Source organism: Diorhabda sublineata, chromosome 1, assembly GCF_026230105.1.
Source record: "Diorhabda sublineata isolate icDioSubl1.1 chromosome 1, icDioSubl1.1, whole genome shotgun sequence".
Lineage (NCBI taxonomy): Eukaryota > Metazoa > Arthropoda > Insecta > Coleoptera > Chrysomelidae > Diorhabda > Diorhabda sublineata.
In genome coordinates this window covers 15,287,076-15,310,015 of record NC_079474.1, presented here as the reverse complement: position 1 = coordinate 15,310,015, position 22,940 = coordinate 15,287,076, and the positions used below count along the sequence as shown (strand labels likewise).

At 33.8% G+C, this 22,940-nt stretch overlaps 2 protein-coding genes across 2 annotated transcripts; one reads left to right on the top strand and one right to left on the bottom strand.

Annotated features, from left to right (window-relative positions):
- Positions 1-466: 466 nt before the first annotated feature.
- Positions 467-2,893, bottom strand: LOC130452359 (uncharacterized). Its single transcript, XM_056791572.1, has 2 exons — positions 2,714-2,893; positions 467-1,229 (listed from the first exon to the last, which is right to left on the bottom strand). The coding sequence occupies exons 1-2, from the start codon at positions 2,765-2,767 to the stop codon at positions 891-893; spliced, it is 393 nt and encodes a 130-aa protein (XP_056647550.1). The 5' UTR covers positions 2,768-2,893; the 3' UTR covers positions 467-890.
- A 4,267-nt stretch (positions 2,894-7,160) lies between these two features.
- LOC130452009 (zinc finger protein 568-like) lies at positions 7,161-20,292 on the top strand. The gene is made up of 9 exons (XM_056791371.1): positions 7,161-7,216; positions 8,740-9,113; positions 11,909-12,001; positions 12,858-13,040; positions 13,101-13,210; positions 15,733-15,875; positions 18,146-18,372; positions 19,819-20,016; positions 20,273-20,292. Exons 1-9 carry the CDS (start codon positions 7,161-7,163, stop codon positions 20,290-20,292), a joined length of 1,404 nt encoding a protein of 467 aa, XP_056647349.1.
- Positions 20,293-22,940: the final 2,648 nt, after the last annotated feature.

Genomic DNA, 22,940 nt, shown 5'->3' with positions numbered 1-22,940 from the left:
CGGGATGTCATACAATTAAGAAAAGTACAAAATGTATCTTCGTTATTAGAAGATGGTTTTTATAGTTTGCAGTATATAATAAATATTTAACGACTATTTTCCAAGCTTTGGAAAGTCCATTCGATGTTGTGCGCACTGCGAAAAAAATTTTGAAAATGGAAATGACGGAAATTATTTTTTGCGTGAAGCTTTACTGGCCTGCAAATAGAGCAGGTGCAGCCACTGGAGCAACTTAGTCCATGCAAATTTAAACTCACCTTAAAAGAAGGAAACAATCTTTTTGTTAATGTTTCTAAATGTTCTTGATTCTAGGTTTTTTCTGTTTTAAAATTAGTCTTTATAAAAACTGAAGTTAAGTCGAAACGTCAAATTATTAAAAAAAAACAGAAAAAAGAGACCCAAAATCACGAAGATTTAGAAACATAAACATATCAAAAGGTCTAAGAAATAAGGAATTAAAGAAATATTTTTGTTTATACAAGACTTTTATAAGATTTCTGAGCACAATATTTATTAACTGGATTTTTAGAATCAATACATATTAATTTAATATATCAAATAGTTAATAGTTAATGCAAGAAATGATTTAACATCTTCCTCTAATATCTGGTCAATGTCTCCATCCACAGATTCACAAATGAATAAAATAAAAACAAAATCCTTCATAAATTATAAACTCCTAGGAGGACTTCGAACTTCTAAATCAGGTTTGGACTTTTCTGTGGTTTGAAAGTTCATCGGTTAAACGTAATTTATGTTGAATCTACTGTACCTAATTAACTTTTCTAATAAATTCGAAAAAACTTGTTCAATTAACATAATTAATAATTAATAACTTAACTAATTCAAAAACTATTTCGCAGATATAAAATTGATCTACATGTAAAATTTTATTGTTTTGAAAGCTCTTTAGTTTTATTAACTATACATCTTTGTATTTCCAACGCCTTTTTTTCAGTTACTTCTCCTTCGGGGATGCACGCCTTCATGAATTGTTCTGTTGTACCAGGTATGATTTTTTCGAATTGGTCTTTGGCCACGATTAGGTCAATTTTATTATCTCCCCCGATGTAACCAAATTTTTTACCGTAGCAGAAGGAATACTTTTCGAGGACCTCTTCGGGTATTTTTGATTCTAAAACTTTATGCAAATCAACTTTTTCTATCCCTATTTCTTTCAAGCATGCCTCGTGACTCTCTTGCATCTTTTGTAAGTCGTCTGAAACAGGCTGAAAAAGCAATGTAATTTTTTAATAGCTTTATTACCGAAAATAACCGTTTATATAACAATTTTCGTAAACTGAATAGGATTCAAAATAGCTAGAAACAAGTTTAAACGTTATTAAAATAGATCTTACTCATCTGAATAGTACCATTTTACTTGGTTTGTTGAGGTAATAATCTTTCCATTGCCGTTAACATACTTCTGATTGGAGCTCTATCATTACCAGAGGAATTGATGTTACTTATTAGTACAGGAAACGAAGGCAATTGATTTTACTCATCCTTCAAGATCAATAAAATCATTCCAACGATTCTTAAACTTCTCAATTTCGTACATGTAAAAGGATTTGTCTCTTAACTCAAAATAGGCTTCAGTTTCAGCAGTTGCTTCTTCATTGAGTCACTGAGGGCCAGATCTGGACTATACAGTGAATTAGGAAGCAATTCTTTCAATTTAATCATTCGATGCCTTGTCTTGGTGAATCAGTGGTTATTCCTTCGACGTTTGAAGTCGTTTTTCCTTGAGTTTTGCATTCAAATGATCCAACAATCCTATGTAGCTTTCGCTATTAATTACCTCTTATTTTTGGAGATAATAAATGAAGAACATCTTAAAATACTGAATCCATAACTTTCCCAGCTCACTGTTGTCCCTTTAGACGCCTCGGAGGTGGTTCACCGATTGCAGTCCATTCAGATGATGATCGTTTTGATTTCGGAGTGAAGTGATGATCAAACATGTTCTTGTTTTTAATCGACTGTGAGTAAACGTGGCACTCTTTTTGAAAAAAGCTTTCTTATGGTCAAATGTTGATGCATAATTGTAAACATATTGACTTCTGATATCTTTATGACCTCAGCTATCTCACGCAATTTCAATTTACGATTAGATATAATCAAATTTGTAGAGTAGTGAGTAACTACCTCAATTGGACGACCAGAACTTTCACCATCATCGGTGTCTTTACGACCAAGAAGCTAATAATAAATAGTTCTTTTCGATAGTAATCAGAGTCCGGATAGTTCGGATAAATAATCAATTTTAATTAGTATCGCTTAAAATAACTTTATAATAATTTTTTTTACCTTTACCATGTTTCTGCTTCCAGAAGAGTTCATGTTACTTATTAGTACAGGAAACAAATTCAAAAATAGCCAAAAGTGCAAAAATTATGCTGAAAATTGATGCATTTTGAGAAAAAAAATATATAGGGTGACGTTTTTAAAAACTTTCGATTGGAAAATAGACTGGAGGTGTTGAGAAACATTATTTTATTTTATCTCTACGATGATGTCAATGTTTGAACATGTTAAAATATTTTTTCACCCTATAATCCCATTTTACTGTTCTATATGTTGTTACCAAATATTTTTTATTAAATAAATTAAAATTCGGGAAAATATAAGTGTTAATGTAACTTCTATACAAATAATCTAACTTTTTATATTTTTTTTTTGAATATTTTTCGTTAGAAAAATTGAAAATTACCTTAGCGTTACTTATAGCCAGAGCAACACAAAATAATAAACTAAAACTCAACATTTTTATGTATTTATGTGTTTTAAATGTAAAAGACGATGTAGAACTACTTGAATTTGATTTATTCAACACCTTTTATAGTAAAAGATTGTCTCACAAGTTAAACATTTAATTACATAAATTATTAATGAAGATGTCATATTTGTTCTGCTTTGTTGGAAATAATAATTTTCATTTTTACACGTCCGTGAACTATTCCAGAGTCGTTTTAAGGAAATTTTTTTCAACCTCTAAAAAGGGATCCTACAAATTTATAGAAATTACATATTACAGACAGTTATCGAAAACTACATCGAATAAATGATTATTTACTAACTGGTTATGATAAATATTTTTTAAAATAAGATTTGAAAAAACATACAGGGTGCAGTATCTGAAAAATGGCATGATTTTTTAATCCTTCACTTTTATTTTGTCAAGATAATTTATTATCCTAATTACTAAGTTCTGTTTGTCAACGATATTTTCTATCTAGACAAATGTTTCTTTGCGGATAATACTAGTTTCTCTTGGAGCAACCCTGATGTCAAGCCACTTCATAGGACCAAATCTAGTGACCTAATCTCCCTTAAATCATAGTGCGATTCTAATATTTTGTGTCTCAACACCACCATTGACGCACGTTTCGATAACCAAGTTATCGTCTTCAGAGACTGGAGGTTTATCTTTACCTTCAGTCTCTGAAGTTGTTAACTTGTTTATCGAAATTCCAGCTCATTTGAAATGGAAAGTTCTGTCTGTTTGGCGCTCCGAGTATCATCCTCTATAATAGTTTATGTCCCTTTTGACTCGCATCCATCCCTTCTACAGTACGTGTTTTGCGACTCAATTTGAGCGAATCTTCAATCCCCAAAAAAAGATATTTACTCAGACTTAACACTAGGACTCACTGCCGGAACTTCTTTAGAGGATTCAAAATTTTGACTCTTCTTTCTTTATATTTGAATCCGTTTGTTTGGGAGTGTGGAGCACGATCTTTATCGCGTTTAGAATTGAGGGCTCGATACTGTACAACGTGAGAAATATGTACAATCATTTGCCAATTGAAATCAGATATTTTCCGCATGTTACACGAATTTCATGGCCTTCTAAGCTGTGAACAACTAATATTTGAAACTGAACATTCAGCACATTAATTTTTATATTGTCTAATTTAAAATGGTGTCTTTTATCTTTCTCCCTCTCCTTTATGGTCCATTTGACGTCGATTGGTCTTTCGGAGTTTTCATTTTGTTGATTGAATAAAACAAATATTACAGATATTCAATCTTCTACCAGAAAAATTTCCAGTAATTTGTAAGAATGATAGGATGGAATTTGTGTGCTTTTAGAATTCGTGTTACGGATAATTTTCATATTATTAGATATGTGCCTTTTAGGAAAAGATTTTTTCAACGAGTTTTAGAGCTGCTATCTCTCGATGGAGTTCTTAGTTTTTTTAAAAATGGTGGAGCTAGTGATTATTGAATTCAGTAATATGTATTTGCTACTAACAAAATCTACTACAACAACGACGATGTTGCCGATTCGTTTCAGCTTCGTAACGTTCATTTTGTGGGTTTGTTGGGTGTGGCGTTGGGTTAAAGATCAATTCGATAAAGTTATTCTATTAATTATATATAAACGTTTATATATATATATATATCATTTCTATACACGATTTTGTAATAAAGCTACTTCGTTTTCTATGAATAATCTATATTATTACTCAATTCTTCTTAGAAAATGGAAAATGACATTTATTCAGAAACTAAAGTGTATTTATCAGTTGTGCCATCGTTATTTAAATGATTGTTATTATGAAATCCTTGAATAGATGATTGCGAGCATTTTAATGTAATTAATTTTGAATATTTATGTCATGGGGAAATGAATTATGAAACTAAGAATGAAATTTTCATTCAAATATGTGTGAAAATATAATTGTAGTAATTTGAAAAGAAGCATGGGCATATCAGATATGAAGAGTCAGATATAGTTAAATAGAAAAAAAAAATGTACAAGCGGTTAATTTCACATGTCAGTACGTCTGAACAATAGAATGTTTTTTTATGATTATATTCTATTTATAACAAGAAATTATTATGAAAATGCAGCAAGGATGAATCAACATGTTCTGCGAAATAAATATCGATATATCTCGTTATCATTTTGGAACTGAACAACACTTGAAATTAAGCTTGAGCCTCAATTCGAAAACGAGCGAGCTTTGAAATTCGGAGACTGTTATGTGACAGCTCGTAGTGAAAAACTCAAGGGGTATTCTGCAACGTTTCCAAAAAAAAACTTACTTTTGAGTAGTCTAAAATTTCTTGAGTTGTATCGACTTTTTCGAGTGTTGAAATAATGGATTTTGGAATTATTGTCACACAAAAAAAATAAGAATCAACTAGCATCAGATCTTCTCTAGTTATAGTTTTTTTCCCTTATCCACCTTCTTTTCTCAATCGTCTGTAGCAGATACCACATATTTCCCTTCACTTCTGTATGTCCCGATCTCATTGGGTAATTCTTCTTTTCTAGATCATTTAACTTGTTCAAGAATACCCAAACCAAATTGGATCTCCGGAAATTGGAGCCTAGAGAAGTTTCCCAATATTAGGTCACTGCGGCCACAAACGACTATAATCCGATCATCAAAAGCGAAAATCTTTACAAAAAGACGAACAAGGATGACCCATCAATTCGATGTTTTTGTTTGAACTGCTTTATGAGAACTCGCATTGTCGTGGTGGCAAATGATTCGTCGATTAGTTTCCCTGACACTTCTGGCAAACAAATGCTGGTGTTTCATTCAATATTGACCGTTCTACGTTGCTCTAATGGAACCGACGACCATTTGCGTTAAAGTGCTCCATGCACCAATAATTTTTGTTAGGTTTGGTTCGTCTTGGAAGACCCATACAGTCGAACTTTTCTTTTGAGCGATTGTTAAATTATGCGGTATCCATCGCGACCCAATCTTTTCGACAGCAATTGTTCATGCAACATTTGATGTATCCGAGTAGAACTGTCACATTAGGATCTTACAATATCAGTTTACGCGTGATCCATCACCAAAAGTCGAAGCCGGTTGATAGGCGCATCGCTCCAAAATGCTCGCCATTTAATTTTTTGACAAAGATAAATGTTTCAAGCATCTCTCAACAGCTCAAATAGCAATTGTATAAAGACAACACGCTCTGAGTACGTTCACTATTAAAAATGTCAAACTTCATTATGTCAATGTCAGATTTGACATATTCATATCAGTGTTGCCATATCACAAAACTGAACTAGCAACCCGCGTACACTCCACATTGTAAGACTCGCACATACAACATAACCTCGACATTGCTCACTGAAACTTTTATTAGTTCCCAAGATAAGGTCATACCTCAAAGGATTTTATCATGCTTCGATTCGTGGAAATAAGGTTGGAAATAAGAACGTACTTTTTCAAAGCTAATTAAAAATTTTTTTTGTTTTTATATAGATTCACAATTATTATAGAATAATGTCATAATTCACTATGTCTGTTATCCACGACGGTTTGATAATAAATGAATTAATGAATCCATTAATCACTCTGTATTATGCTACACTTTATTTTCCACAATATGGAAATTTAGTTAACTAGTCAACCCTCCTCTCATCTTTTTATGGATTATTTTGAAGCATTTCCTACACATCACTTTTTCTTTGTCTAAATCCGCTATTTCTTTGGTGGTTGCGCACCAGCAGAGCAAATGCTTGATCGTTTCTTCTTCTCCGATACAATGTTCCCATTTCTATAGTACAATGACTCGTCATCACTCCACTAGTTTTCTGAATGAGTGTTTTCGTGAATATTATTATCTTCGGTATTGATCCTTCATCATATATCCTAATGTTTGACTCTGATTCCTGTGTTGATAGCTTCTTTTAAGAATTATATCGGTAGTAGCACTGTAACTACCTATTTAGCATTCTCATCGCGCAACAATACCAGCAAAATAAAATCTAAAACACATTAACGAATATACAACTATTTGATAATCAAACGTAAAAAGCGATTAGATTGACGTTGACAGAGGAATACATGTTACCAACTATGAAATATTAATTATTACCAACATCGAAACAGTAGGAAAGAGATAATACCAAACTAAAAAGAAGATAGATGCTGGTTACAAAAAGTGTTATTTTTTTATACTGTTGGTAATAAACTTCAATGTTCCTGACAGTTTAAATCATGTGTTGCAAGTTTTTATTCGGGGTATGATAAAATCAAGTAGCTCAGCTTTGGTTTGACGTTTATTAAATTGACATTAGGGTAAGTCACAAATTTAGTTACTTCTGTACTTCTACTTATTACAAATAATTTTACATTTTTTTCGGTAAATTTGTGAACTTAAGAATCTGTTTAGTATTTACAATGGAAAAACAAGATTTTTTAGAAACGGGTGAGATGAATAATTTACCAATTGAAAGGTAAGATAATCTAATGTTAGAAAATTAACATATTTATTTAGGGTAATTTTAGTTTATTATATTCATACTTAACTGATATAAATCGACGGTTAATTCGATAAAAGTGTAGACGAAAATAAAATTATGTAGATATGTAGTATATTGCTCAGTGCTGTAATTGTAAAAAATCCGAATAGAAAACTATATCACTTTGAATACTAGGTGATATGTACTTGTTTTGTTTTTTTCACTTCACTGTTTACACTACACCAACACTCACAATTACACTGTCTGACGCGCGTTTGGAAGATGGGTTCTATTTCAATATTTCTAAAATATATAAATTCTCGCTCAAATCAATCGAAATTTAAAATTCTTAAAATTGGAACTTGTTTATTTGATAAAACGAATTATATACCAATCGAAAACAGGAAGCTAATATAACAAACACAAGTGGCATACTATGTTAGCGGAGTTGCATTCCCTTTAGTCTTGAGTAATTGAGTGATTTTATTGACTGAAATAGTGACATTTTGATGTCAATACAGGGTATTTTAAGAATGGCACTGATGTAGGAAAAATTTTCCTCTGCAGGGTGATTTTTAGGATGGTTTCATTCGTGTCTAGTAGATGAAAGGGTAGATAAGAAAGTTTCCTCTTGATTTTTAAGTATAGGTACTGTGTGGTAGTAGAAAATTGGACTTGGTATCAGAATTAGGTCTATATTGATATCGGTAAACTTCCTTGCTATTACCAATCAAAAATAGAAGCATCAACTCTATTTGCTGTATTAATATTGTCAAATATTTTCCACTAATAAGATTGACGTCCATAAAAAACGTATCGAAACTGAGTCTAGAGTTTTATCATCCACTGAGGATTGTGGATGCGCTGCTAAAGATTATTCTTGTATACAGAGTCAGGTTGTAGTAAAATATGCATGCGTACAGCAGCGGTAAAAGCTTTTGAAGCTCTACTAGATCCTCCCCCTATGGAACGATACATTTCGAAGCCATGAAGATGACATTTGGGCTATATTACAACGAATTATAAACTGTGGCAAACAGCTGATATAGACTGCAGACAATTGACCCATCAATCTCATGTATAGTAACCAAATGGTGTCTAATCGTTAATAATAATGGCTTAGAGGCACCGCCAATACTATATAATGTAGCCATCTGGTGCACTGATAGTTCCAAGATAACCAGAGCTAACTAAAGAGAAATAGCGTGCTTTACGATTGTGTTGGAATGTTTCCTAAAAGAATTTGTTAGTTTGAGTGCCTGATCAATCAGGCAATAAAGACAACTACGAGGCTCATTAGCTCATCAAATCTAAATCAGACACTTGAAACAACTAGCTCTTAGATTAATTGTTTAGAGAGCAAGAAAAATGTAATTAAAGTCTTTAACATTGTTCATACATTTATTTCTTAAAACTTGCCGCCCAAATTTGACCTATTTCTACTTGTTCGCAGAAATATGATTTACATGGTCTCAGAAAGACAGACATTTTTGTAAGATATGTAAATTAATTTTCAGCTCTATACATAGAGAAGACACGTTGGACGATTATGATTTGTTTCTATTGGCCCAATTGGACAATATAACGAATCAATTAGCCGCCGACACTTATGATATACCAATGTTACATAACCTAGATTTAACTTCGCACGAATCAGAAAATTCAAATAATATATTACCAGAACCGGAACAAATTCTTGATGAAAATATTATTTTGAATAACGTTCAAGAATTAACTTCGCACATACCAGAAGCGTCGAACAATTGCGTACAAGATGCTATAAATAATGGAAATATGATACAAAAACATATAGACGAAAGCAGTAATTTGTATCAAGTATGGTATAAAATCGAAAATGGAAAACACGTCAAGTCGTGGATGTGTAATGTTTGTAAGTTCTTTTCTTAATTTATTAAAATGGGAATTGGATTCGCATTTAGAAAAGACATTTTCGCAGTATTTGAAGTAAAAGAAACTGCAGAAAATAATTTTTTTTTAATACGGGACTAAGTCTTTGTACCTTCTAGCACCCAGTTTTCTTTTATACAATCGTACGATTTTCATGAAAATTTGGAATTGAGCTTGACTCATCCTCATCTTCAAAATCTACCTTACGCCGATATGTGCTTATTGCTCTTAGAGGTGAAAACTAACCCTTATTAAAAAAAATCAATAAAATTATAACTATAAGCATTTAATGAATAAAAAAATATTTTCAAGGTTTGAATAAAAGTTATTTAATACTTCTTATAAAACACCCCCGGTTAATTTAATATTTAAAGAAAATAATTACTTTGTGGTACCTTACATATATTAAATTGACTTTTTTGTTTGTGTTCAAATCAAATATTTTGCATCCCAAATGTTCAACCCTTATAAATCATCCATTATTTTCGAAAAAAATATATATAGACGTATTTATTCTTTTTGATGATTTATTTATTTTAGCTGTTTTGACTTTAATAATTTGTATTTAAAATTTTTAACCTCTATAAATTATCCCTTATGACAAAAAATGAAAAAATTATTCACACCTCCGATGCATACTTACACTTATACTTCAAAATATACCTGCTCCAAAATTTAAAAAAAGTATGTTTAGTTTTTTTGCCATATTTCGGTTAATTTTCAAGCAAATTAGTCGTTCGAAACGTAGATTTCTAGGGAATTTTATAACAATACAATAATAACAATTGAAGAGTCAAAAAATGCCCTAACGGAAATGAAAAACAAGAAAGCGACAGGAGAAGACCAAATTGTGATAGAAGCTGTCAAAGTTGAGGGTGAGAAACTTTTAAAAGAAATAATCTCCCTCTTCAATCTATGTCTACAAAAGGGGGAAATCCCGGAAAAGTGGAGAAATGCGACGATAATTCTCATCCACAAAAAAGGGGATATAACGAACCTTGAAAACTATAGACCTACAAGCTTGCTTTCTCACCTTTATAAATGGTTCACTAAGATCGTAACGAAACGCTTGGAACGAAAGTTAGACTTTTATCAGCCCAGAGAACAGGCGGGTTTCAGAATAGGGTATGGAACAAACGACCATTTGCAAACGATTAAGATACTGATGGAAAAATCCATAGAATATAATAGGCCCCTCGTAATGATATTTGTCGATTTTAGAAAGGCGTTTGACACAGTTGAACTTCCAGCAATTTTATCAGCCCTGCAACAATGTAGGAAAGACTACAGGTACGCAAAGCTCATTAAACACATATATGAAAACGCAACTCTAAATGTAAATCTCCACGAACCAACAAATAAGATACATGTAGGACGCGGGATTAGACAAGGAGACACTATCTCTCCTAAGCTCTTCACATGTGTGTTGGAATACTCTTTCAAAAAATTAAACTGGGAAGGGAAAGGTATAAATATCGACGGTGAGTATCTAAACCACCTGCGTTTCGCAGATGATATCGTCATAATCACCGACAATATGCAAGACGCTTGGCAGATGGTCACGGATTTGAAAAGAACCACAATGAATGTTGGCCTAGAAATAAATCTAGACAAAACCAAATTTATGACAAATCTGGTAACAAATGATAACATAATTATCGATGGAGGTGAGATAGCGCAAGTATATGACTATAAATATCTAGGCTATGAAGTGAGGATAGGAAGAGATAACCAAACGTGTGAGATAAAGCGTCGAATACAGTTAGGATGGATAGCTTTTGGCAAGTTGAGTAGTACCTTGAAATCAGACTTACCAATAAGCCTAAAGAGAAAAGTTTATGAGCAGTGTGTTATACCTGTGATGTCCTATGGGACAGAGACGCTTACCCTCACGAGACAAACTGCAGGAAAGATGAGAGTGGCGCAACGGGCAATGAAAAGGGCAATGTTGGGAATTACGAGAAGGGATAGAATTACAAATGAGAACATAAGGAGAAGAACAAACGTTAAGGACATTATTGAAATTATAACCCAAAAGAAATGGAAATGGGTAGGCCATGTAGCCCGAATGACGGATAATAGATGGACGAAAAGAATATTGGAGTGGAGGCCAAGAATGGATAAGAGAAGTAGAGGCAGGCCGCCAACAAGATGGAGTGACGATATAAAGAAAATTATAGGAAATTGGATACATACAGCTCAAGATAGAGACAGGTGGTTTAAACTAGAGGAGGCCTATATCCAGCAGTGGATGGAAGATGGCTGATAGATGATGATGATGAGTTTATGAATTTCTTTAGCTCTCTATTTTTTAAAGGGCAACGTTTAAAGGGTTCGAAAATGGTATCAGTCATACGTGAGGGTACGATTTTAAGTCATATCTCAGTTGTTTTAGAAGTTACCAAAGATTTGGTAAGTCCAAAATATTTGTCAAAAAAAATACTGACTTTTTGTACCTTATCAATTTTTATGTATATCCTATAGTTTTTCAGAAATTTTGAAAAGAAGTAAAAATTTGTCGAACATAATTAATGCATTTTTCATCGTTCAAACTTCAAACCAGAAATCATTATTAGGGCGCGATTGAAATAAATCATCACTGAATTATATTTTTATTGCAATTTGGGTACTATTGCTAACGGTGAAATTGAGTTTTTTTTTCTACAAAAAAAAATATAAATCGATTTTATTTCGACCATAACTTTCTAGTTTTTCATGCTAGAGAGCTCCACTAATCCTCATTTCAAAGTTATTTAAAAGAACTACTATTTTTTTAAGGTCAAAAGGTGTTTATTCATCATTATACTTTAATGAGACATTTGACGACACACAAAGATGAAAGGAAGTACCAGTGCATAACCTGTGGTAAAGGTATAGTATAATGTTAACTTGGCGCAGTCGGTAGGATAATATGTTATTTATGAAAAGTTATTTTAGCTGCTTTAAACTAACTAACGTTCAATTAATGAATTTGACTGCGCCAATTATATTTTTATACAGTTTTTGTCTTCAAATTATTCATTTAAGGAACTTACAAAAACTCATCGCCTAGCCAAGATATGGATTTAAAAGTCACATATGACTTTCTTTGGGACCTACAAGGTTTACTTCTGGTGTGCCGTCGATATATTAAGAGCTCCGTTATCTCAAAATTATATTGGGAGTAATGTAATATTTTTGGTTTTGTTAGTTCCTTAGTGTTATGTATGTGATGGTTTGCACCTCATTATCAAATTTTGTTTTATATACCTTTCATTTACCACGTGCTATAGACCTTTTTATTATCTTTCAAGGTACCTGACCTGTTTGAGTTTGAGTTTGAGTAAACTTTTCTTGAGACGTTGAGCTACAGACCTCTTATCACCTTTTTGGTGGCTTGCCTAGTGTCGTATGTGCGATTAGATTCTGGTTTTTGGCCCATTGTATCATGATATGACCAATAGGTTTTACGCTCGTTTTGTAGATTCTCATGTCGCTTTTTATTTACAAATCGTATTCTTTTTCTATGTTGTGTCTATCAAATACGTGCTGACCATTGATTGCTTCAGTGCAGTATATTTTTTGGTTCGCGTTTCTAATGGTACGTGTTTGTTAATCGGCTTCAATTACACGTTTTTGATTTATCCTCCATCATTCGAACAACATGTAGAGGTACCTTAAAATCCATAAATTTCCAAACTGTATATATACAAATACCAGTCTTGAAATCCCATTTTTATGCTTCCAGCATTTAACCAGATGTCGACTCTCTGTCAACACAGAGCAGTCCATTCTACGGAGAGACCTTACATATGCGAAATTTGCAAAAAGACTTTTAACCGCGTTTCTACTTTGATTTCCCATAGAAAAACGCATACCGGTCTCAAACCACACGCGTGTCATTTGTGTACCAAAGCGTTCCACCAGAAAGGTGAGTTTCCCCATTTTCCAAAAATATTTTAGTAAGAAAATCACCGTACAATTTTTATAGGAAATTTACGGAATCACATTTTCACTCATACTAATGCCAGACCGCACAAATGCGATATTTGCGAAAAGGGATTTAATCAAATGTCAAATTTGATGTGTCACAAAATAAAAGTGAGTAAAAACGGTTGAAAATAGACCAGTATATTAATAAGGGATGAAATATCGCTGTTTTGTTTATACAATAACTATTTACTAACACTAACGCACTAAATTATTCACTTAACATCTAAAAATTCCGGAAAATCAGCTATTCCGTTAACATAATACATGGGGAATCAAACAATCTCAAGAACCAATAATTGTAGGTGTAGGGAATGTAGGGAAAAAAAGTATGTTGGTAGTACTTTTCGATACAGGGTCATCATATATTAATATTTTGTTTCACCCTGTATTATATTCAATGAATATTGATGAAATAAATAATTTTTACTATTATTCGAATGCTTTGGCCGCAACATTCTACGATTCTTATGGTAAATTGTTTTTAACTTTATAAACACCCCGTAGAATACATCAGAATCCTATATTATTATTATGGGGAAGTCAAGCTGATACCAAATAAGCGATAAAATATTGGGGTATTTAAAAAAATGTATGTTTGATGTAGCATAGCTTTCTGAAACACCCTGTGAAATAATCTTAAAATTTGAAGACTCATGATGGCTGTAATCCTTCAAATTGATATTTGAAAAGACAAAGGAGATATTGAACTTTCTCACACTAATTAATTACTCTGTATATACGAGGATGATCCCAGAAGTAACTGGCTCAAAAACATTGGAGAAAAATATATTTATGTTTCAAAATAGCTTTCATTGTTGGAAAATCTTTGACCACCGAACCATTTCTGCAATTCTGGGAACAGAAAATAATCCGAGAGGCTTAAATTTGGCGTATAGGGTAGCAAATCAAACTTTAGTTCATTAATCATAACGGATGTGTGAGCTGGTGCATTGTCTTGATGAAACAACATTTTCTTCTTAGCTGTTTTCCTTGATTTCTTCATTCAAACGTTCGCATAGTTTCTCCTTTTCTAAAATAATCAATGAGAATTATCCCACGCGCATCCCAAAAAACCGACGCCATGACCTTATCTACAGATGGAACGATCTTTGTCTTTTTCGGATCCGTTTCTCCCTTTTCAGTGCATTGTTTCGATTGTTCTTTTGGTTTCGGGTGTGAAGTGGATGGACCCACGTTTCATCCAAAGTTATGAAACTGCGCAGAAGTGTAAAACATCGCCAAACACTCGATGGAAACGTCTTCACGATATATTGTAAGCAAACGCGGCGCCCATCTTGCGCGCAGCTTCCTCATGGCCGAATTTTCAATTAATTTGCCTACTATGTCTATCAGCTGTCGCACTTTCAGTCGACGATCATCCAGTACCGCTACTTCTAGGATCATCTCCGTACATAACCTTAAAATGTGATCATGATCAATGATTGTTTTGATTTTGAATGAGTCAGGAGTAGAACAAACTGATCAGCCCACGTAATTATTAATAGTATTCCCAACGATCATCCCAATTTATAGTTTCATGGAAATAATTGTAACCTCACCCTTATCTTAAGGGTGATTATGCCAATATTATAAGTAGAATTCAAAAAGAGAAAATTATTTGAAAGAATTAAGTAAAATAGCGGAATTGTCGACAAAATTTAACTTAAAAAATAATATTTTCCAAAAAATCATTGGATATATTTAGGAAATAAAATAATGAAACTGAAAAATTTGAATAATCAATTCAGTACAATCTAGCGACATTTCAATTAGATGCTAATATTTTCACTCATTTCTATGATCATAGATAACGTGCCGATATTAACACTTTGACCGTATCACCGGTTTCTGAGACCCGAGGGGAAATTTGGCTCTTCGAAATTGGCATTTCTGATGATTCGTCCGATTTTTCCCGCTCAGTAGTTTCCCGCCAATTGTAATCTTCAGTTGGCTGTGAGCCGTCGTCCAGACCATTTCGTATTTTATTGTTTGTAGTATTGAGTGTGTTGATGCCCTTGGAGATCGAAATACCTCCTAAATACTTACCATCTCCAAGCAGAAAAGTAAGATCAACTCTATATGGATTTGCAGACAATATAACTTTGCTGTCTAAGAAGAATAATTTGGTACTACCGCAGTATTGAAAAAAGGGACAGATAAAACAAACTTAAAATAGTTTGTTACTGCAATAAAACGAAAGCAGGGGTGGACTCGCTAGACATGAAATTTGCGATATATTCGTCAAGTCGATGAATCAGAAGATGGCTACTCGCAATATTCTATCAAATGTTAGATATTAGTTGTATCAACTCATTCATCTTATATCTTTTATTTCGAGAAAATCCTCAAACCTACCACGTGACATCACGGTTACCATAAGTTGGAAACGAAGATCCTCAAAACCCAGGTGGCAAGCTAGAAATAAGGAAATCCTGCTCCAAGACATAAAATGTGAGCAGCCAATAGGCCTGGAATGCAGCAGGAAAGTGTGCACTGCTTGTGCTACAAAGATTTGATTACTGCTGGTCTCAGAGACCGGATGATACACTGTTAGTGACTGAAAATTCATGATACGGTTAAAGTGTTTTAAAAAAAAGTCAATTCGTTCCAAAAATTTTGTGATTTTCAAGGCGCATCAGATAACGGAAAAACCGAAATATATATGTCAAGTGTGCAATAAACGTTATGCCAAACATATAATTTTAAAATTGCACGAACAGTATTGCCACAAGATGATTAGTACATCGATACTATCAACAGAAGACAAACAACAGCATTTGGATAATCTGACGTAAGTAATTTTCGTTAACAAACCAAAAAATTGTGTTTTCGCTTATTTATTTTCAATTTTATCCTTCATTTCTGTCTCTAGGATTCCCACACAGGACCTAGATATAAACATCGATGATTCTCATACTTTTTTGGTTGCCATTTTCCGATTCAAATTAATTATTATCCCGGAAAAGATTTATAATGCCCTTTTGTAGTATGTTTTCCTTGGTTTTGAAATGAAAAAAATCTTTTTTACCACCATCAAATCAAAAAAATCGTGGTTAATAAACGGTATCCCAACTTTCAATGTATACAGATCGTCCTTCATGAGAACTGACACAGAACAGAGGCGTACAGGGAAGTCCAAACTATGATAATTAAGGACACTTCTTTTTGTGAAGAAAACTATAGAAGAAGCATGGAAATATATTAAAGGAGATTTCCTGTATGCCTCCAATGGAATTTACCACATTTATTGAGGTCCAATGAACGTGAAGGCGAATCTCGATGATGACAATTATTTCCTTGTCCGATCAGATTATTTGGATATCTCTAACATTGACATTAAAATGAAGTAGTGCTTCATCATGCATATACCATTGTTAGAATTTCAATCGTAATGGCAAATGGTCAAATAAATCCGGAAGAAGTTTCACCAGTTTGGTAAAATAATTGATTCAATCAAACAATGATCGATTAGCTCCATTGGAAATGTCGAGGAGCTATTATATAATAGTTATTCATATGCTTCGATAATCTTCATTAGTAAAAAGAACTTAGTAAATATTTTGACGTGAAATAAATCGCTGACACAAGGTTTAGTCAAGATATGAATGGAATAAATTGTAAAATGTGTACAGATAATCTTCACACGTCACTTTCTCTAGATAAACTTTAGTGCTACGAGGTTTAAATTTTGAGATATGGCAACACTGAATATGTCAAATCTGACATAAAGTTTGACATTTTTAATGGCGAACGTACTCACAACGTTTTGTCACTATTTGAATCTTTTACAGATACTTGAAATATTCAATTAAATTTTGAATATCTATTATTTTGGGCGTCGATTAAACCAACAGCGATGTGGTGATAAACTCGCTTCGACTTTTGGTGATGAAGCACCATCTCGAGCTGGTTTTCCAATCGCTACAAGATGAAGGTCGTCTAAAATCGGTTGTTAGTTCCACTCGCATACATTCAATATTGCATGAACATTTGGCTTTGTTCACTTTGAATACCGCATTATTTGGGAATCGCTTAAAAAAACCTCTTGTCGATTGATGCAAAGAAATGTTGAAAACCTTTAATCGCGATGGTGCAGAAGATGTCTGTTAGATCATGGCGAATTATAGATCTATAGATATGAACCCGAATATAAACAACAATCGAATGTATGGGTCTTTCAAGACAAGCCAAATAAAACAAAAGTTCGCCTGTTCTTTCGAAACAACTGGAGATGTCGCCACCGTTTAATTTCAATCTCTGAAGACGATAACTTGGTTATTAAAACGCGCGTTAGAGAGTGTAATTGTGAGCTTTAGTGTAGTGGTGGTGTAAATAGTGTATTCGGTATCGTTCCATTAGAGCAACGTAGAACCGTCAATTCTTCAGCATTTGTTCGACAAAACTGTTCTGTCAGAAATGGAACATCTAGTTCAACAGATAATACTTCCCAAAATTCACATATAGAAATTTATATGGAAGAAATTGAAAACTTCTAATGCAAGTATTCGGTCTGACTGAAGGTTTAAAAATCGAATTATTTTTTGGCAAATTAATTTAGTTATACTAAAAGATTTTGAAAGAAATGTTTGCCAATAATAGATATATGTTGAAAAATAATAAAAACAAAAAGGAACTTCTTAAAATTATTTAAAAAATTGATTTTTCACCTATACAGGTAGGGTGCATACTGATGAATGCAACTACTACCGCCAACGAAATAGTTCTTATGACGTCTGGGAGAGTAAAAAATTGGCCTAACTGAAATTCTTGTTTTCCCGTCGGACCAATACAAAAATTTTGATTTGAGACAATTTTTCCTTGGTAATTAAGCCGCAAATTCGGCTTTCTGACCATTTGTGTATCCCACCTGAACATAAAATTAATCAGAAACAATGTAAAGTTTTTCTTTTTAATTGTATTTGGTACCGAGGATGCGAAAACTCTACACTATTTATATTTTTGCTCTAGGTCCTAAAATATTTCCAGACTAGTTTTTCATTCAGTTCGGTTTAGTTGTGTAAAATGTTTTTTTATTTACAGTAGTAATACAAACGCCATTTTTGTTGAACCAATAAACACCGAAGCCATGAGACTTGCCATCGAATCTAACGTTATACCATTCGCTCTTTTTTGTCCTGAAAACGGAGTACCCGTATTGGTAACTGTAGTACCTGCAGGCGAAAAACAAATGTTGCTTCCCGCTTCTGTAGAAGATTTAAAGAGTCTTTGTTCTTTATCGAATAATTGCAAAAACGACAAAACTTCTGTCGGTAAGTTTCCACCGACGTCACTTAAATTTCCTTGTAATTTTTAAACTAAGAAATGTTTTCGGAAAAAAAATCAATTTTTTATCAAATAACCACCATAGAAAACACATTTGGCGTACTACATAAATATTCGATGATTTTTTTTTAAAAACGATATTGTGAAGCCGCGTCCGCACTCGCGCGCGATTCGCGAAGAGTCCGCGAAGCATGAGTGTGGATCCGATTCGCATATTCTTCGCGGCTCGTTATGCGGGGTTCCCCCAGGTTGCTCAGTCGCTTCTACTGTCCATACCTACTACAAATGAACTTTGATTGAGAAAATAGCAAGACGTGCTTACGCCTCAAGAGCGTGAACTATACAGTGAGCTCGGCGCGAGCCTGCGAGTGTAAACTGTCGGCAAAATTATCATTCATGATAATAAAAAAATTATTGTGAAAATTTGAATCTTTAATAATAATATTAAGGAAAGTATCCTAACAACTATTGATTTTTTCTAACACTAATCGCTTTTTTTTATTCAAAACTGGTCAATTATCAATATGAAAAATTTTAACGATGCAAATTCTTAAATTTCCTTGAAAAAAAGTTTTCTTAGTAAATTAATATAAAACAAACCGGTGCCTTATAATCGTGCTTTAAACATTGATTTGTTTGATCAATTTTGCGTTTCTATTTTGATTTTTGAAATTACCATATTCACCAATATTTAGGTTCGGAATACTTATTTTCAAAGAAAAATTAATACTCTACAAAAAAAGTTTCTTCTGTCTTTTTTGGTGTGTAGTAAACTGTATTAGGTATTACTTGAAATAGAGAACCATAACTTTATACTTGTAATGTATCTTCGGGCTAAGATGGTTGATCACATTCATTAACTTTGGCTAATGCTCAGTCAAATAGATTGGTGGAATGTGCGAAATACAAATTAGGAACGTCAACTTAAATTGGGCTCGACGATTTTGGGTTTCCCGCTTAGTCAAGAGACAAAATTTAAAGATAAATGTCCAAAAATGAGGATCAATTGCATCACTTCACACAGAACACACAATGATGGATTTTACGCGGGTGACATAGAAAATTGTCGCCATTGTGCGCCATATCCGAAGTAGGCATTTCACGTCCTTATAAGAAAGATGTTTTCCAAAATTTATTGATTGATCTTCTCTTGTCACTCCACCAGAATAACCAGAGATTACTTAGAGGCTCAAGACATTGAAGAAAGAAGATAATCTCCGAAATGTTTCCCAGACTCGCTCTATCGGAGAGTAGAATAGTGTATGATAGAGTTGAAAATTGAGAATCATCAAATGATGCAACGCGTTCAGAAAAAGTGCAATAGAAGAAAATGGCTCCTGAAGTATAATTTCAACTGAGAAAAAAATGTTGTTTTCAAAATTGCGATACAAATTTTTTCGGAAAACTTTTATTATATACGAAACATTTTCTAGAAGGCAAATTACAAGTGAAGATACCTATAGTGGCAACTGTTGTCCAGCAAAACGATTTTGGAGGTAAATTGTCAATATCAGTTGTCAATCCTGGACCCAATCAACTTTTCGGAAATCATTCTGAAATAATATCTTTCAAAGTAGATAATTTCGCCAACGGTTCCACGTTTACAAATTATGACGAAAATACTTTTTCAGGTTAGTGTATCATAATTTACAATATTTTTAAATTCGTATTGAATATTTTTAAAATATCTGAAAGCGGGATCATGAATTGTTATCCATTTAAACCCACCCACAGCCCGATGAACTAAAAACCTGTCCAAAAATCCACATTGTCAATTATTCGGGACTGAATATACCTGAAACTTCTGCTTTTCTCTTTTTTGGTCATTAAGTGTGTAAAGCTTAAGAAAATTTTGAACTATTTATTTGTATTTTGGATATAATCTAGTTATGGGTGAAAGGTATTAATATAAAAATTATTTTTATTGAAAAATTTAAATCAAAGAAAAAAAACAATAAATGGTAAACAACGCTCCACTCATCTGGCATTTGATCACTGCTCTGGTCGTCGTCATTGCTCACGGTTGTCCCAGTTGAAATGGGGGAGTCTTGATTCGGCTGCTGATCCATTTTTTGAGTATCAGTTATTAGATTTCCATCGGGGTCCTTACACAAAGTGACCTGGGGATTGTATCCTGCCTTCATTCTTTTTATTTCACATTTAGATTCATAAAAATGATGATTAACTGCTTTATATATTGAAACCGCTTTCTGGAACCTTCGAATTCTGGAAATCTCTAGATTGCCGTATATGAAGAACTCCGTAGGAATGTCATCTACATCGGAGGACTTGTTGTTTTTCAGCTTTCTGATGATGCCAAAGATTTCCTCTGATCTGACAGTCAATTTGATCTGGTCGTCGTCGATGCTCACGGTTGTCCAAAGTTGAAATGGTGATGTCCTGATTCAGCTGCTGGTCCAGCAGTTGTTAGATTCCCGTCGGGGACCTTACAAAAAGTGACCTGAGGATTATATCCTGCCTTCATTCTTTTTACTTCACTTTTGGATTCATAAAAATGATGATTAACTGCTTTATATATTCAAACCACTTTCTGGAACCTTCGAATTCTTGAAATCTCTAGATTACCGTATATGAAGAACTCCGTAGAAATGTCATCTACACCGGAGGACTTGTTGTTTTTCAGCTTTCTGATGATGCCAAAGAATTCCTCTGATCTGACAGTCAATTTGATCTGGTCGTCGTCGATGCTCACGGTTGTCCAAAGTTGAAATGGTGATGTCCTGATTCAGCTGCTGGTCCAGCTGTTATTAGATTCCCGTCGGGGACCTTACAAAAAGTGACCTGAGGATTATATCCTGCCTTCATTCTTTTTACTTCACTTTTGGATTCATAAAAATGATGATTAACTGCTTTATATATTCAAACCACTTTCTGGAACCTTCGAATTCTTGAAATCTCTAGATTACCGTATATGAAGAACTCCATAGAAATGTCATCTACACCGGAGGACTTGTTGTTTTTCAGCTTTCTGATGATGCCAAAGATTTCCTCTGATCTGACAGTCAATTTGATCTAGTCGTCGTCGATGCTCACGGTTGTCCCAGTTGAAATGGAAACGTCCTGAATCAGCTGCTGGTGCATCATCTATTAGATTTCTGTCGGGGTCTTTACAAAAACTGACCTGGGGATTGTATCCTGCCTTCATTCTTTTTATTTCACTTTTAGATTCATAAGAATGATGATTAACTGCTTTATATATTGAAACCACTTTCTGGAACCTTCGAATTCTGGAAATCTCTAGATTGTCGTATATGAAGAACTCCGTAGGAATGTCATCTACACAGGAGGACATGTTCTTTTTCAGCTTTCTGATGATGCCAAAGATTTCCTCTGATCTGACAGTCAATTTGATCTAGTCGTCGTCGATGCTCACGGTTGTCCCAGTTGAAATGGGGACGTCCTGAATCAGCTGCTGGTGCATCATCTATTAGATTTCCGTCGGGGTCTTTACAAAAACTGACCTGGCGATTGTATCCTGCCTTCATTCTTTTTATTTCACTTTTAGATTCATAAAAATGATGATTAACTGCTTTATATATTGAAACCAGTTTCTGGAACCTTCGAATTCTGGAAATCTCTAGATTGCCGTATATGAAGAACTTCGTAGGAATGTCATCTACACCGGAGGACTTGTTGTTTTTCAGCTTTCTGATGATGCCAAAGGTTTCCTCTGATCTGACAGCCAATTTGATCTAGTCGTCGTAGATGCTCACGGTTGTCCCATTTGAAATGGGGGTGGCCTGATTCAACTGCTGGTCCATCAGTTATTAGAATTTCTGTCGGGATCGTTACAAAAAGTGACCTGGGGATTGTATCCCGCCTTCATTCTTTTTATTTCACTTTTAGATTCATAAAAATGATGATTAACTGCTTTATATATTGAAACCACTTTCTGGAACCTTCGAATTCTTGAAATCTCTAGATTGCCGTATATGAAGAACTCCGTAGGAATGTCATCTACACCAGAGGACTTGTTGTTTTTCAGCTTTCTGATGATGCCAAAGGTTTCCTCTGATCTGACAGCCAATTTGATCTAGTCGTCGTAGATGCTCACGGTTGTCCCATTTGAAATGGGGGTGGCCTGATTCAGCTGCTGGTCCATCAGTTATTAGATTTCTGTCGGGATCGTTACAAAAAGTGACCTGGGGATTGTATCCTGCCTTCATTCTTTTTATTTCACTTTTAGATTCATAAAAATGATGATTAACTGCTTTATATATTGAAACCACTTTCTGGAACCTTCGAATTCTGGAAATCTCTAGATTGCCGTATATGAAGAACTCCGTAGGAATGTCATCTACACCGGAGGACTTGTTGTTTTTCAGCTTTCTGATGATGCCAAAGGTTTCCTCTGATCTGACAGCCAATTTGATCTAGTCGTCGTAGATGCTCACGGTTGTCCCATTTGAAATGGGGGTGGCCTGATTCAGCTGCTGGTCCATCAGTTATTAGATTTCTGTCGGGATCGTTACAAAAAGTGACCTGGGGATTGTATTCTGCCTTCATTCTTTTTATTTCACTTTTAGATTCATAA

Bases quoted from the DNA above. Each gene is read 5' to 3' on its own strand.
- LOC130452359 (XM_056791572.1), bottom strand. From the start codon at position 2,767: ATGTTGAGTTTTAGTTTATTATTTTGTGTTGCTCTGGCTATAAGTAAC. The intron at 1,230-2,713 runs GTAATTTTCAAT...TTGCTTTTTCAG, and splicing joins TGGCTATAAGTAACGCTAAG to CCTGTTTCAGACGACTTACA.
- LOC130452009 (XM_056791371.1), top strand. From the start codon at position 7,161: ATGGAAAAACAAGATTTTTTAGAAACGGGTGAGATGAATAATTTACCA. The intron at 12,002-12,857 runs GTATAGTATAAT...TTATGCTTCCAG, and splicing joins GTGCATAACCTGTGGTAAAG to CATTTAACCAGATGTCGACT. The intron at 13,041-13,100 runs GTGAGTTTCCCC...CAATTTTTATAG, and splicing joins CAAAGCGTTCCACCAGAAAG to GAAATTTACGGAATCACATT.